At 46.3% G+C, this 15,243-nt stretch overlaps 1 protein-coding gene; it reads right to left on the bottom strand.

Annotated features, from left to right (window-relative positions):
* Positions 1-3,027: 3,027 nt before the first annotated feature.
* GSTUM_00002253001 (uncharacterized protein) lies at positions 3,028-5,447 on the bottom strand (the record flags this gene model as incomplete). XM_002836019.2 has 7 exons in its annotated part: positions 3,028-3,340; positions 3,405-3,580; positions 3,649-3,984; positions 4,057-4,761; positions 4,812-4,839; positions 4,895-5,246; positions 5,300-5,447. The coding sequence occupies 6 exons, from the start codon at positions 5,445-5,447 to the stop codon at positions 3,410-3,412; spliced, it is 1,740 nt and encodes a 579-aa protein (XP_002836065.1). The 3' UTR covers positions 3,028-3,340; positions 3,405-3,409.
* Positions 5,448-15,243: the final 9,796 nt, after the last annotated feature.

Raw genomic sequence — 15,243 nt, forward strand, 5'->3', positions numbered from 1 at the left:
GCAGAACCAAGGGTCCTCACCTTTGTGTGTTCCTGCCCACAATTCGGGTTCGGGTAACAACCTTCCCCCTAGAGAGATGAAACAACGAAATCCACTGCAACCGGGGAATTGCGAAATCTGTACTTACTTCGCCACAGAATTAGCAAGTGGTTGAGCCACCTAGCCATAGGCCAAGTATGATAAGCGGCAAAGTGACCACGGGTTGAGCGATTCTTGACTGCATTGAATTTCGTTGTTTCACCTCTCCAAGGGGTACAGTCTCTGCAGAAATGCGCAGTAACCCTGGTGGGGGAAGGAAACAGAGAGAGAGATTGTTCAGTAAAGATGGGAAAGATATAACCTGGGTATAAATATAGAAAGCTCTTCTGGGCTCGGGATCACTACTAGTTATCCCCGGACAACCCCAACAAAGAAACAAAAAACAATAATCAACCAAGAAACATACAAGAGGGACAAGGAGAATAAGGAAAACAATCAATAACCGGGCCTGGTATGAAACATCCCGAACAAAGCCTTCGAGAACATAAAGGAATATCCGTATGCCGATAGTCTCCACTGTCCCCAATACGAAACCTGGCCGGTGATGTACAAGGTCCGGAAGCAAGTAATTTTCCGTTACCGGTACCCTACTTCAACGGTTTCCTCCTTTGCTCACATAATACCCCTGTCCGTCACCGGCCCAGTTTCGTCGTGAGTATGATATGATAGCTGTTACCGGGGGCTCACCTGTATCTTACGTTGGATAAGCTTATTGTTTTGAACCAGGTTTCCGGAAACCACCCGACCCTAGCCCTGATGCTTCGTACTTACAGCAGTAGCCATGCTCAAAGCAAAAAATATTGGTAAATCTGACAATGACATAAAATGGTACCCTGGACTGAAGTCAGATTGAAGTTGGACCGGAGTTTTGGTGGCAAAGCCTCAGGCATAATAGATGTCGTTAATAAAAAAATTGGCTAGCTATTATGTCTCCTTTTGCTCCTTTCAGCTTGGACCGTGGTCGAAGTGTTCCAAAGTTAGCTACGGGTTTAGGAGGTAGAAGCGCCCTTAACCACTAGCAGCTTTCGTGAGCTGAATTATGATATGGGTGCTTATTATAGGTGTCGGTACAAACCCCCCCTTCTCCACCTGATAGTCACCGCAACTCCTCAGAGCTTCTCTTCTACTATTGAAGGGCGTTCTCTTTCAGAGCTATTCATAAGAATATTATCACCTCCGAACTCTCCGTGCTCAGCCCTAGGCACACGAGCCCAACAAGCCTCGCAATTATTACGATAGAGCGCCGAATATACCTCCGTCTCCCAAACCCACCCCTGTGGGATTGCCTATATGGAATGATGTTGGGCTGATGTGTGGCGTGCGGCAGGATATGGGGTTCTGGTTTAGTCGATATCCGTTGCCATCGTGCACAAGGTATCTGGCATTTGGTTTTTTCCCGATGTTCCCTCCACACCATATGCCATTCGACATATGGTAGTTGGCATAGCCGCATAGGGCACAGGCTTTAGGGCTCATGGGGGATCATGGTATATCATACCGAGACAGCTATAGATCGTTTGAGATCGCAGAGGATCCTGATTTGTCTGGTTGGTGTGTTTAGACTTCTTTGAGCTCTCTTAGGTTTCGGGAATTGTTAGTTATGGGGAGATATATATATATCTCCTAGTTTGTTCTAAGCTACAGAATTATCCATCGCTCACCTACTCCACCTTTCTTCTCCCATTCTGTGCGGTTCATTCACTGATTTTAGCCTCGCCACTGCGTTGCTGAATTGTCTCTTTAACTCCAAGTACGAATGACCAAGGATGGCATTTCCCGCTGCCCAGCCGTGGATGAGAAGGAGTATATGTAGCGAAGCGACCTGATTGATACCTAGGGAGAACAGGATGCGTGGGCTGTGAGCGGCAGCAGAGATTAACGGAGGCCCCGGAAATTCACCACATCCAAACACCGAACATGGCCAGAGTATAGTAGTTGGTAACGGAAACATTACTCTTCCGTGATAATGATTCGTGCTTCCAGAATCCATCGCCGGATGAGCCCAGCACCAAGGAGCACTGTCCGAACACGGACTTTTATCGTTTTAGAATTTCAAGTCGAGTGACCTCCCATGACCGCTTGAGCCGCGGCAACACAACGGTTCGGCGTCAAACCAGCGCACGATACTACGCTCCGGTGGGCGAGACTCGCTGCTGATAGCATGGCAATGGCATGAAGAAACATACCTTCAATACCTCGAGCTCTTCGGACCCACAGCTCCAAGTGAAAAAGCCCCCCATAAGCAAGACTGGAGGTGGGATCTCGCGCTTCAACCTCAATACATCGCTTCGTAATCACGGTGATTCCCTATCACTCCGATAGGTCCGTGGGATCTGCTAGGTGCACCTCATAGAAAGTCACTTTGCGATCCCAACATTGTACTAGTACACATATCATTCCACTTATCGTATCGAAAATAATCGAACACACCCCGGCAACGGGAAAGTCTTGATAGAGTTTCCTAGTCAATCGCCACCGTGGGCAGGAACTTCCACGGCAAGTAGTGCTCGACAAGTTATGAAACCGACTGTATAAGGGCTTTCGGCGGGTCCATAATTTTCTGCTCCACAACCCCTGAAAAGAGAAATCACCACCGCAAAAGTATGAAGAACGTGATATTAGCGAGTACTGGGGATTTCCCCCCCGTTGCTACCTGCGGGAACTTGGTTATTTTGATAGGTGATGGTCTCATTCAGGGTGGGGGAAGTATTGCGTGGTGGGGCACTGGACCCGGTAATGACGATATGTCACTGCAGTCCGGGTGCGCAGAAACAGAATTCGAAGCCCGCTTCAGTCTAATTTGCATCGTGTCGCACCGCAACTTGATTGTCGTGTTCTGTTGCGACAACATTGGCAATAGACTACCATGCCTAAACCTCCTAATATGGCGTTCAAGCATGCAGTACAATTCTAGAACTCGAAAATGTAAATAAAAGTAAATATTACAAGTGTTAACCCCTGCGTATACCCCAGAAAGTATGACAGTGATGGTAAAAACTGAAGATAATAAAATTAGAAAATATTATACCTAAACAAAATAAAAGGTGAAAACCCAATGAATCCCCCCACATTTATCTACCAATAATCGCTCATATTATAACTTCCTCCAGACTCACGTTGAGGTGACTTCAAAAGGCTCGGAAATGCAATAACTCCCCTTACCCCTTTCCCACCCCCATTGGTCTGAAAATTGATAGATATAGTAATCACCATATGGGAGCATTCCACGCGATTGACATACAAATTAAGGAGCAGGTGACATGGTCATAATCGGTCGTCACCAGTGGGAAGCATTGACGCTCTAATAGTGGGAACAGCGTTAACAAAGACAGGGAAATAATGCTTATTGGAAAAGGGGGGTATACTTTTCTCACGAAGTAAGATTTCGCTTCCACCACGCCTTCCACCACGCCTTCCTGGATCTCTTGACCTGACCCCGCGTCTTGCCGGTGGGAGTCGTTCCTTCTCGAATATTTTGTATGGCAAGTCCGGTGCTGTTAGCCATATCCCTGGACGTTTTCAGGGTTGAGAGTTGGTAAAACTATGATATTAAGTATTACCAGAGTCAGCACGTCACACGGAAATTGCTGGGCGACAGGTATCCATTACAGATTTCTTTATCACTTTAACTCCTGTGAAAATTTCATTAACCTCGTCCAAAAATGTTTGTCGCTCTTCAAGTAAGAAACTGATTCTCTTTAATGGGACACTCCTTTCTTCACCCCATTGACCAGGTATCAATGGTAAGCCATTGGGGCGATCGACGCCAGCTCCCAGTCCAGTTAGGAACCCCCGAAGGTCTTTGATGTAACGCTGTTGTGACTTGACTACATCAATCACAGCTAAAAATTCGTCGGAGAGAGTGGCTGAACTGGACATCAGCTCGCCCCCAATATCTCCTTCGGTAGCGCCCGACTCTTTGGCAAACCTCTGAAAGTCCCATGACTGGTGATAGTGTTAGCTCAATTCATTGGTCAAATCTATGCATGAAGAGTGAAGGTTGGAATTCAAACATACGTAATCAGACGCTTTGCGACGAAGATTGTCAATAACAGCTTGCTCAGAGGATTTCAGAGTATTCGATAATACATTAAGAAAGGCATCGAGAGCGTTTACACTTTTCTGGTGAGGGAGCAGAGGTACACGGCCCGAGTTTTTATCATCGCAGGATCTGAAAATTGCCAGTCTCTCTGCTGCAAGATGCGAAATATTAATAGGGAATTCGACCAAAAAAAGAGGCAATACCTTCATACCTTTGTCACTGCCATGGCCCCTACTACTAGTATTCAAAAGGATGATACCTGTGTGATGCACTAAGATTAAGTCATTGCCCACACCATGGTCCTCCAGACTGTCATCATGAGTATTCGAATATCTAGATTGGTCTAATGTTGAGCTCTCCCTCGGCCATGAAATGTATGGACGTTTCCGGAAGTCTGTGAGCTCCTCCAATCTTTCCAACCTCCGCAACACCTCTGATCTCTCCAGTCTACTTCGTCCCCTACCCATACCAATAAACCGCACAGCATCAGTATCGTTAAGTGCCTGGATGTCCTGGGTTGGTAGGCGAGCGTTTTTCTCCACCCCTAAGTATGGAATGGATATCGCTAGAGTAAATTGTGGTGAGCCCAGGGCCAATTTGAATGAAACCCCAGGGCGTAAACTATCTCCTCGGTCCCGGAGACGCCAAATATGTTCGGAAGAGAAAGCCCTCAAAAAGTCCTGAGAAATAAAGTTAGTTGCCTGTCACTAAAAATAACAGGACCACATACCTTGGCATAATAGCATGCCGGAAACTCCCTTGTTCATCACCAATGTCAGTCTAAACCGATTAGGCCATGAGACAAATACTTACATGATCTGCAGGTTCTGTTGCACCAACTCATCAACTTCATTCTCGCGAGATGCTGTAAGTGGGTTCATGGAAGAAGACTCTTTCGGAACCATTGCTTCTCCGTAATTCTTGTAGAGATATTGTAGTGGCATTACCACATATTCAAACTTTCCGCCGTCTAAAGAGTAATTGTAAAAAGTAACCGGTTCTTCGCCTTCCAGTTGATTAGATTGGTTTCCGCTTGGTACTCCATTGACATACCGGGGGACCTGGATATTTTTGGGGATCCAGCAATTGCGATAATAGAAGGATTCTTCGTTAACATTTTGCATGTTAGGCGCATCACCCTGAGGAGGTGCTCTTGCTCCTCCAGCTGCAGTCCAAGTTAGTAGATACCACCAAGACTGCGCTCATATTGGATCTTACCCCCATGATGGTTCAACACGAAACCTATATAATCATCAAGCTCAGTTCGATGGATACGCTCAATATCCTGAGATGGGCGAGGTATTCCACGTCGTATATCTTCATCTCCGTATTTCGCTGTCGCCATAGCTGTAATCGGGGCAGGCATTTCCAAGGGATACTATTCGTCTTATCGCTGGAGCTGCCCAAGGTGTTTTAAAAATACTACCAGTGGCCCCCGATCTTCAGAGAATAAATAAGGTAAGAGAGCTGTTCCGAAGAGTCCAGCAGGCGGAATTAAAAGAGAAGCCGACGCGCATGCATCCAGGCATGAGGTTCAGTTTGGTTCAGATTGGGGGTCCACGGGTGGTATCACATTAACCATCAACATCCGTGAGTAATTGCACGGGATAGCTTCCTCCTCCTGCCTCCTCTTGGCCAAGGCTCGAGACATACATGGTAACACTGCAGCGACTGAGTGAAATGTCTCAGAGGTGGTCGCCCATACCACAGGTCCAATTATTTCTTCCAAACCCCATAGACTTTCACACGTACAGAGATTCGAGCGCGCTAACCCTGGAAGTGGGTGGATTCCCAGCTAGGCGGGCTCTCTGGGTCATGGATGTACTCGAACTGAAGATTAAGCTCTAAACCCCCCCCACCTTCCGTGGCATAAAGTCTCTCAAAAAGATGGTGACCTATGTTATTCCAGCAGTGATTCACCAGTCACCCCTCCCAGACCTTAGTGGGTAGCTTAGAGAGTAGACGAACAAACGACCCACTCAAAGCTATTCCGATTCCACCACGGCTGCGGCCTATGGCACAACTTATCCACATGTTGGAGCACAAATCTCGGAGAATGACTGGGATTCAGGGGAGTGTCAAAGGGCTCGCATGGTATATTCGTAATCAATTTGTATCTAAGGTGTGTGCCTACATCGTGCCTAGAAGCTGGCACCACTCGTAGAGCTCCACATGCTGGTATCATACGGTGATAACAAGGACCAAGGCTCAATTTGGGGTCGATGGAGATAGGGTATCAGAAGCTACCCGGTAGTGAAGAGCCCCCGGGTTACGGTAGATTGGTATGATGACCCAATTTCCAACCGCAGGAGGAATTGCTCTCCCAAAATTAGTGATGGCTGTCACTCCGAACCAAGTTACCCCCTCCCCTTCCTTGCAAATATCGGCAGGCGGGATGCGGGGGATATTATAGGCCCGGGGGGGTAGGGGGATGTTGGCTCTGATGAGACCCTGTCTTAATATTCTCAATTCTCAATTTGTAAATAATCCTGGGGCAAACGCCGTGGCAAGTCAGTTGGCTATTGTATGAGGCCTCGATATAGAAAGGGGGCTGACATTACCTACAAGGTAGTACGAGTACTCGTAAACTCATATACCGGTACGGTATCCCCCTGCGGGGAATCGACCTGACAGTTAATTTAATGGTGAGTCCGGGATGAGGAGTGCTGGATTGGGCTTGCGCCCGAGATACAAGTATTTTCGGCTGCGTAAGTGTCGATCTTCAACTTTTCCACTTTAAGGTAACCAAAAACTGATGGGCTGATGTCGATCAAAAGCCATCCAAGCCCTGCCGAGTTCCCCCCCACCCCACTTTACGGGTCGGACCGAGCCAAGGCTCACCTATTTGGTAAGTACTTGGGTACTCGAGTACTCAGGTGAATCATAATGAAGTGCCATGATCCGAGCGCTGTACAGTACTGTACAGTAAATTTGTGCACAATGTACGATCGGGAGCTTCCGCGTGAATACCAAAATATCCAGTACCACCTCCATGACATGTATTCGTCGCTCTGTTCTCGGAGTGAATACATCTAATTGTAGCCGTATTAGTTAGTACCCAGTCTTGATTTTAGGCATTATACCGACACCCTAAGTTATCCCCATGCTTGCTATAAGGAAATTGTAATATGATTTTTCATCAATTGCGATATTCGATTGGGATACTGTGCTAGTACGGTACTCGAGTATGATAGTTCCAAAAATTCGACGCACCTAGGGCGGAAATCATGGGAGAAAACCATTTCAATACCATGCAATTAGCGTCCTACCTTTCGGATACCACTGCCCGGGAAATATACCACTCAAAAAATGGGAAAACTATGTTACCTGACCGTAGCGAGATACCCTAGCAAGAAAGAGAGGATAACCATCCTCGCTTACATCTCAGGTCTGTTCTCCTTCAACCTTTCTCACTACGCTAAAATAGACTCTTATCATGCTTATCCCACCAACTCCCTAATGGGAGGACGTCTCACTGGCTTCTTAATGGGAGAGCTTCATACCATATTCGCCTCTCTATAGGAGGACTGCTTACCCGCTTCTCAACGGGAGAGCTCCTTACCGGATCCACCTCTCTACAGGAGGATTGCCTTCTCACTTCTCAACGGGAGAGCTCCTTATAGGATCCGCCTCACTACAGGAGGATTGCCTTCCCGCTTCTCAACAGGAGAGCTCCTTATAGAATCCGCCTCTCTACAGGAGGATTGCCTTCCTGCTTCTCAACAGGAGAGCTCCTTACAGGATCTGCCTCTCTACAGGAGGATTGCCTTCCCGCTTCTCAATGGGAGAACTCCTTTACCACCTTCTACTTTTCTTTTAATAAGGTTTGTTTGTTCTGTTTAAATTGCTTCCCAAAAAATTTATTGCAGGGTATCAAGTTAAGCTTCTTGATTCGCTAAATCACTGTGCGAAAAGGTCTCAGAAAACCCCAATACCCATAACTGAAAACTGTTGCATGGTGTTTCGCAGTAGGATTCGTCTAGTTATTTCTAAAGTAAGTGTTTGCGCCTTGTTCACCACTCACAGAATCTCACTCATCTTGGCATTGAGAGTTGAGATATGTCCCTACGCCTTCTCTTTTTTTAAAAAAATAAAAAAATAAAATAAATTAGAAATCTAATATGTAACAAAATTCTTTTAGGAATAAATTGACTACAGGTAGTAAGGTAGAAATAGTTTAATGGCTAGAATATAGCTGTCTATAGTACATGGTAAGTATATCTACTCTATTACTTGATTACAGGTTTTACGATTATGCCCCCAGCCTCCACATTGCCGACACTGCTGACTACCGGGACCAGATTCAGGAGGTGGTTCAGTCTGGTTGAGAGTAGCTTGAGCTCTTATCGTACGCCGGTGTTGCTCGCCTCGAGTTATTCGTTTCCGCTTTGGTCTTCCTGGGGGGCGCGGAGTTTGGTTGGTGGGTGGCATAGCTGTACTTGAAGCTGCGGGTTTTCGTGTACAAAGGCTGTGATATCTTCCAACCCTATTGGAGTAATATTTTGTTTATAAGTTGCTTTCCAAGTGGAAATGTGAAAAGCAACTGGAAGGTAGGATTTTGGTGACTCTCCTAATGCTGAAATAAAACTAAATGTGTCTGCAAGGAATACTATTTTCTTGGAAATGTCCACATGTGCACCACTTTCGCTCTAAGTGTAACAATCCTACTCCATATATGTTAGTTCTTCAACAGGTAATGACCTTTTCTCTTTGACACCTCGATTGTTAGGTGGAGACAACCTATATAGACTCAGATTTGTCAAGGTCAATCAAGATTTGTTTCTGTAGACAGAGATTGTCTAGGAAGGCTTGAAGTATACTCATTTCATTTATGACTACTAAGAGTGAAGTAGTATAGGTGAAGTAGAATAGAATCGTAGAAACAATATTAGATTATTAAGGTCTCTTCTCTATTGCTTGATGATGTCTAAAAGCTTGGGAGATACTTCAATATTTATATTCCACGTCTGAGTTTTCGTGGACTACATCTATCTATTATACAAACTATGTACCTTTCTCATCATAACTCGCAATGTCAGGTATTCTTCCAAGATGCAAATACCGGGAAACCTTGAAAACTACCACATCCTCTTCGGTAATTACTATTTTGCTAATTAGGAGCTACATTGTTCCTAATAGTAATTATCTGATCTTTAGAGTCTTTAGGCTGGTAGCCCAGTTCTCAAGTCAAACTGAGTTGGCTCTAATCACCTCCCATATTGATGAAATGATTAGTTTCATCTCTGGATTTTATCTGCAGAGGTAGTTGTAAAGTCAATCTTTCTTGGTCACTGATTATAAACCTTCATAACTCTTGATCCAACCAACAGATATCTTCTGAATAGCTTTCTACTAATTTGTAGATAGCCATTCTACCAAATTGACAGAAAATACCTCAGTTGGCAACCCTTGGTTACTTTAAATAACAGGTTCTCTGTTGTTACTTTAGAATTGAGAATTATTCCCACAATTACAATGTATTCCTGGGCTCAGTTGTAACATTTTAGGAAGTTTATTGTAACAATTCCTCCTCGGATAGTTAGTTCTTGGTGACAGGGAACGATACTTCTCTTCCTCTTCTGTGTCCTTTCTTAGTCTTATGATAGGACTAGGCCTCCGCCTACGTTACCGATAGTACAAGACCTTTGTCTTCTATCGGGAACGCCTATCGTAAGCTTTCTCTAACTCTTCCTTGTAAAGAGCTTTCCTTGGCATAATGATAATGTTGCAATAAAGATAAAGATTGTAAAGGTGTTTTATATTCGTTAAAGTAATAAGTAGGAAAAGTACTTAGAATTCAATCTAATTTTATTTAAACTCATACCGCTAACACTGGCATATGATGGACCCCTGCCAGTTACAGGGACACAGCTAACCGGTATACCACTAATCCCAGGCTAACTAAGTCTATGGCCCTGCACCTACCATCCCTGAGTCAAGCTCACACGGAAACTAATTACAAGACCATCAAACAACCCAGTGCCCGCCCCTGTCCAGGTCTGTAGCTCCTCTGGTATGAAGCCAACTAGCACTAAGTGTAGCTGAAGCTGAGAAAAAGACTGACCCAATCAGGTTCCTCGTCCAACAAACATAAAATCACTACCATTCAGTCTGAATACCTTTCAGCAAAAACCTCCACCATAGTAGAAAACTAAGAAAACCCAAACTAAACCTACAGGCGACACAATGGCAGGGAGGAGGCAACCAACATGTCCACCTCTCGCCCCTGCATGCCAGGCCATCAACACTATGAACTCACTTTGCCAGTTGCCTCGGAAGAGCGTACCGGTAAGGAGGACCTGTACCTGCTACCTGTCCTCCAAATAAGAACATCATAAACATAAGAAATACATAGAGGTAGTAACAGACCAAGAAGATCAGTAGAGCCTATCTCCCACCCGTAGTGCCCTCCCTCCTCCTGCCAAACCCATAGCCAAACCAAAGAAGCCAAACAAACTGCACAATACCCGGCGCGCAAAACCCAAACAAGTCCAACTGGGTGGTTGCAACCCACTATCCGCACAGGTGGCCATCAGCTAGCCGATCTATCGTTGAGCCTTACAGTACTTAGCAGCTTCGCCCAACAGCCCAAGCTAGATGTAATGATCCCTCCTTGAATAGTTAGTTCTTGGCGACAGGGAACAATACTTCTCGTTTCTGTCTTCCTCTTCCTTCGTCTTATGATAGCTCTAGGACTCTGCCTATGTTACTGATTGTACAAGGCCCTTGTCTTCTATCGGGAACACCTATCGTAAGCTTTCTCTAACTCTTCTTCGTAAAGCACTTTCCTTGGTGTAACGATAACATTGCAATAAAGATAAAGATTGTAAAGATATTTTATATTTATTAGAGTAATAAGTAGGAAAAGTACTTGGAAGTCAATCTAATTTTATTTAAACTCGTACCGCCAATACTGGCATACGATGAGCCCCCGCCGATACAGGGATACCGCTAACTGGTATACCACTAATCCTAAGCTAACTAAGTCTACAGTCCCACACCTGCCATCCCCGAGTCATGCCCGCACAGAAACTAATTACAAGACCATCAAACAATCCAGCGCCCGTTCCGGTCCAAGTCCGTAGCTCCTCTGGTATGAAGCTAGCCAGCACTAAGCGTAGCCGAAGCTGAGCAAAAGACTAACCCAACCAGGTTCCTCATCCAACAAACATAAAATCACTACCACCTGGCCTGAACACCGTCCTGCAACACCTCCACCACAGTAGAAACCCAACAAAACTAAAACAAACATAAACTACAGGCGACACGATGGCAGCGAGGAGGTGACCAATATGTCCACCTCTCGCATCTGCATGCCAGACCGTCGACCCTATGAACCCACTTTGCCAATACATAAACGGCCAGTGGGGCCTATCTCCTACACGTGGTGCCTTGCCCCCTCCAGCCCTGCCCATTGCCAAACCAAAGAAACCAAACAAACCCCACAAAAGCCCAGCACGCAAGACCAAAACCAGTCCAACCAGGTGGTTGCAACCCACTATCCGCACAGGTGGCCATCAAGTGTCCGGGTCATCGAGGAGCTTTACAGCACTCAGCAGCTTCACCCAACAGCCCTATCATGCTGGAAACACTTAATTAGACATCGTCCAACCTGATGCATGCCCAACCGGTGCTCGCAGGTACCTCTCTCCCACCAATCAGCCCCCCCAAGCCTCACACACCAGGCACCACAGAGCCCATCCAGCCCCTCCAGCCCCTCAGACAGATCAACCATCCAACAGCCACAGGACAGCTATACCTAACCCCATCAGGCAGTCACTGGTCTTGGCCACACTAACAGAGCCACAACCCCCGACTCCATATAGACGAGGGGGGCTCACCAGCCACAGCTGGCAGCCATAAAGGAGGCGGTACCAACACCCGAAGGTATCAGCACGTGCCATACCATCCAACCCAGCCAAACCGAAGTTCAACCGAGCCACGAACGAGTAAGCAGAGCCAGCCGAAGCCAGCCCCACAGGTCCGGCAACAGGCACGGACTGAACGATGGGCAAGAGGCGTCCCCAACCGATGCGACAAGAAGGGAGAGGGCGAAAAGACAGAAGCAGACAAACAGAAGGTAGGCCCCACTTACAATGGGTGAAGTCGCCAACCACAGACCACAACCGAACCACCCAGATGCACAGCCAATGTGAGTGTCTGGCAGCCAATCGACCCACACCACCTCAGGTAGCAAGAAAACCACACCAGGGGGTAAGATATTTCAGGGTCAAAGCCATCCCCACCAAGGCGAGGAGGAGACACCTGACTGAACCACCATAAATGCCACAAGGACAAAACTCCTAGTGAACGGTGATAAACAACATTGTAGGATTCCGACCGTAGAAACATGTAGCAACGAGGAGGGGGGGGGGGCCGGCGAGGCCCCCTTAGTTAGGTGATCCCCTCGGCCGGTATGATGTGTTGATACTTGGGAAGGTCATCAGTCTAACCCAAGGGCGTTTTGTATCGCGAGAACTAAGGACTCTGTTAAAACCTAATAAAAGACATGAGCTGGTCCAAAGAATGACATGGGTGATCCCCCCAAACACAATGTTCAATTCCCCCAATCAAACGCGAAACCTGCGAGTAGATGATAGACAGGAAGCCATAGACATTTTACTGAAAGGGGCTCACATGCGACTGCGATGAAGTGCTCGAAGTGACAGCATCGTGAGAAACTATCAGGCGACGAAATGAGAAGCAAACAAGTAGTCCGCCGGGCAAACACCTAACAAACCTCAACACCAAAGACCCCAGGAACTACTGAGCGAACTCAGATATCTCCCCCAGAATCCGAGGCATCAAGGCCCATAATGATGGCGAAAGAAATGCTCAGGGCAAAGCGACGGCAAGGACGAGGAAAAGTACTTAGAACAAAGCGTGAAGAACCTATCCTCCTCGGCCGCATCGGCCTCCTTATATAGTATTCTTCCTGCCCGTAGTCATGTGACCTAAAGTGGTCACATGTGCGAAACCAAATCATAACAACCTAGTCATGTGACCAAAGTGATGACATGCTCAAAACCTATGACCTCATAGCAAGATCATGTATAAAAACTCATAAACTAATCATAATACAATAAACGAGTCATATGACTCGACTGAGTCATATGCGTGAAACCCTTGACCTCATAATGAGGTCATGTGGGAAACATAAATCATATGCTTAAAACTTACCCACAAGGTACACTTGCAAGGCATACTCACCAGGTGCACGTCCTATGACTCATATTTGAGCCATGTGCGAAAGCATCACAAATCCCACACATAACAAATCATATGACCCGAATGAGTCATATGTGTAAAACAATAACATACCTGTGACTCATAACCATGCGTCATGTGAAAACCTCTTTCATGCCAAGCCACGTTCATGACACCGGGCCAAAAATACTTAATTAGACCTTGTCCAACCTGACGCAGGCCCGACCAGTGCTCGTAAGTACCTCTCCCCCCCCAATCATCCCCCCCAAGCCCCACACGCCAGACGCCACAGAGCCCATCCAGCCCCTTAGCTCCTCAGACAGATCAACCATCCGATAGCTACAGGACAGCCCATACCTAGCCCCATCAGACAGCCACTGGTCTTGGCCACACTAATAGAGCCCCATTCCCTGTATCTTGCAGCTGAGGGGAACCCACCAGCCACAGCTGGGAGCCACAAATGAGGCAGCACCAATACCTGAAGGCACTGGCACCGGCCACACCATCCAACCCAGCTAAACCAAAGTCCAACCAAGCTGGGAAAGAGTAGGTAGAGCCAACTGAAGCCAGTCCTACAGGTCTGGCAATAAGCACAGACTAACCTACGGGTAAGAGGCACCCCCTACTGATGTGACATGAAGGGGAAGGGTACGCGAACAGGAGCAGACAAACAGAAAGTAGGTCCCACTTGCAATAGGTGAAGCCGCCAACCATAATCTGCAACCGAGCCATCCAAACACACAGACAATGCGAGTGTCTAGCAGCCAATCATCCCACACCACCCCAGGCAGCAATAAAAACCACATCAGGGGGTAAGACTTTTCAGGATCAAAGCCATCCCCACCGAGGCGAGGAGGAGACACCTGACTGAATTACTGTAAATGCCGCAAGGACAAAACTCCAAGGGAATGGCGATAAACAACATTGTAGAATTCCGACTGTAGAAACAAAAATGTAACGAGGAGGGGCTAGGTGGGCACCACTCTGCCACCTGAGGAATCATACAGCCGGTACGACGAGTTGAGACTTGGGAAGGTTATCAGTCTAACCCAAGGGCATTTTGTATCATGAGAACTAAGGACTCTGTTAAAACCTAATAAGAAATATGAGCTGGCCCAGAGAACGACAAAGGTGATCGTACCTCCAAAAAATACAATATTCAATTCCCACCAATCGAACATGAAACCTGCGAGTAAATGATAGACTGTCACGAACGTGGCTTAGTGAGGAAACAGTTTTCACGTGACACATGGTTATGAGTCACAGGTATGTTATTGTTTCACGCATATAACTCATTCGAGTCATATGATTTGGTATGTGTGGGATTTGTGATGCTTTCGCATATAGCTCAAATATGAGTCATGGGACATATGCCTGGCGAGTATGCCTTGCAAGTGTGCCTTGCAGGTAAGCCTTGTGCATATGATTTATGTTTCACACATGACCTCATTATGAGGTCATGGGTTTCATGCACATGACTCAGTCAAGTCATATGACTTGTTTATTGTGTTATGATTGGTTTATGAGTTTTTGCACATGATCTCGCTATGAGGTCATGGGTTTTGAGCATGTGACCACCTTGATCACATGACTAGTTTGTTATGATTTGGTTTCGCACATGTGACCACTTTGGGTCACATGACTATGGGCGGGAAGAATACTATATAAGGAGGCCAATGGGGCTGAGAAGGATAGGTTCTTCATGCTTTGTTCTAAGTACTTTTCCTACTTCTTGCACTCCGTGTCGGAAGTGAGCATAACCAATACTTTACCTTATTTCGCTCGTGATAAATACTTCATCCACTGTTACTTGTTTGTGTTTTTTGTTTTGGGTGGTCGGTTAGAAGTAGTTGTTCTCGCTTAGAAGATACTTCAGTGTGAGATATCCGTGGCCTAGTCCTGGTAATCACTGAGTATAGTTTGGGCGAGGATGGCGTCTTTGACAGCCTCCTCTT

Source organism: Tuber melanosporum (assembly GCF_000151645.1).
Source record: "Tuber melanosporum whole genome shotgun sequence assembly, scaffold_124, strain Mel28".
NCBI lineage: Eukaryota > Fungi > Ascomycota > Pezizomycetes > Pezizales > Tuberaceae > Tuber > Tuber melanosporum.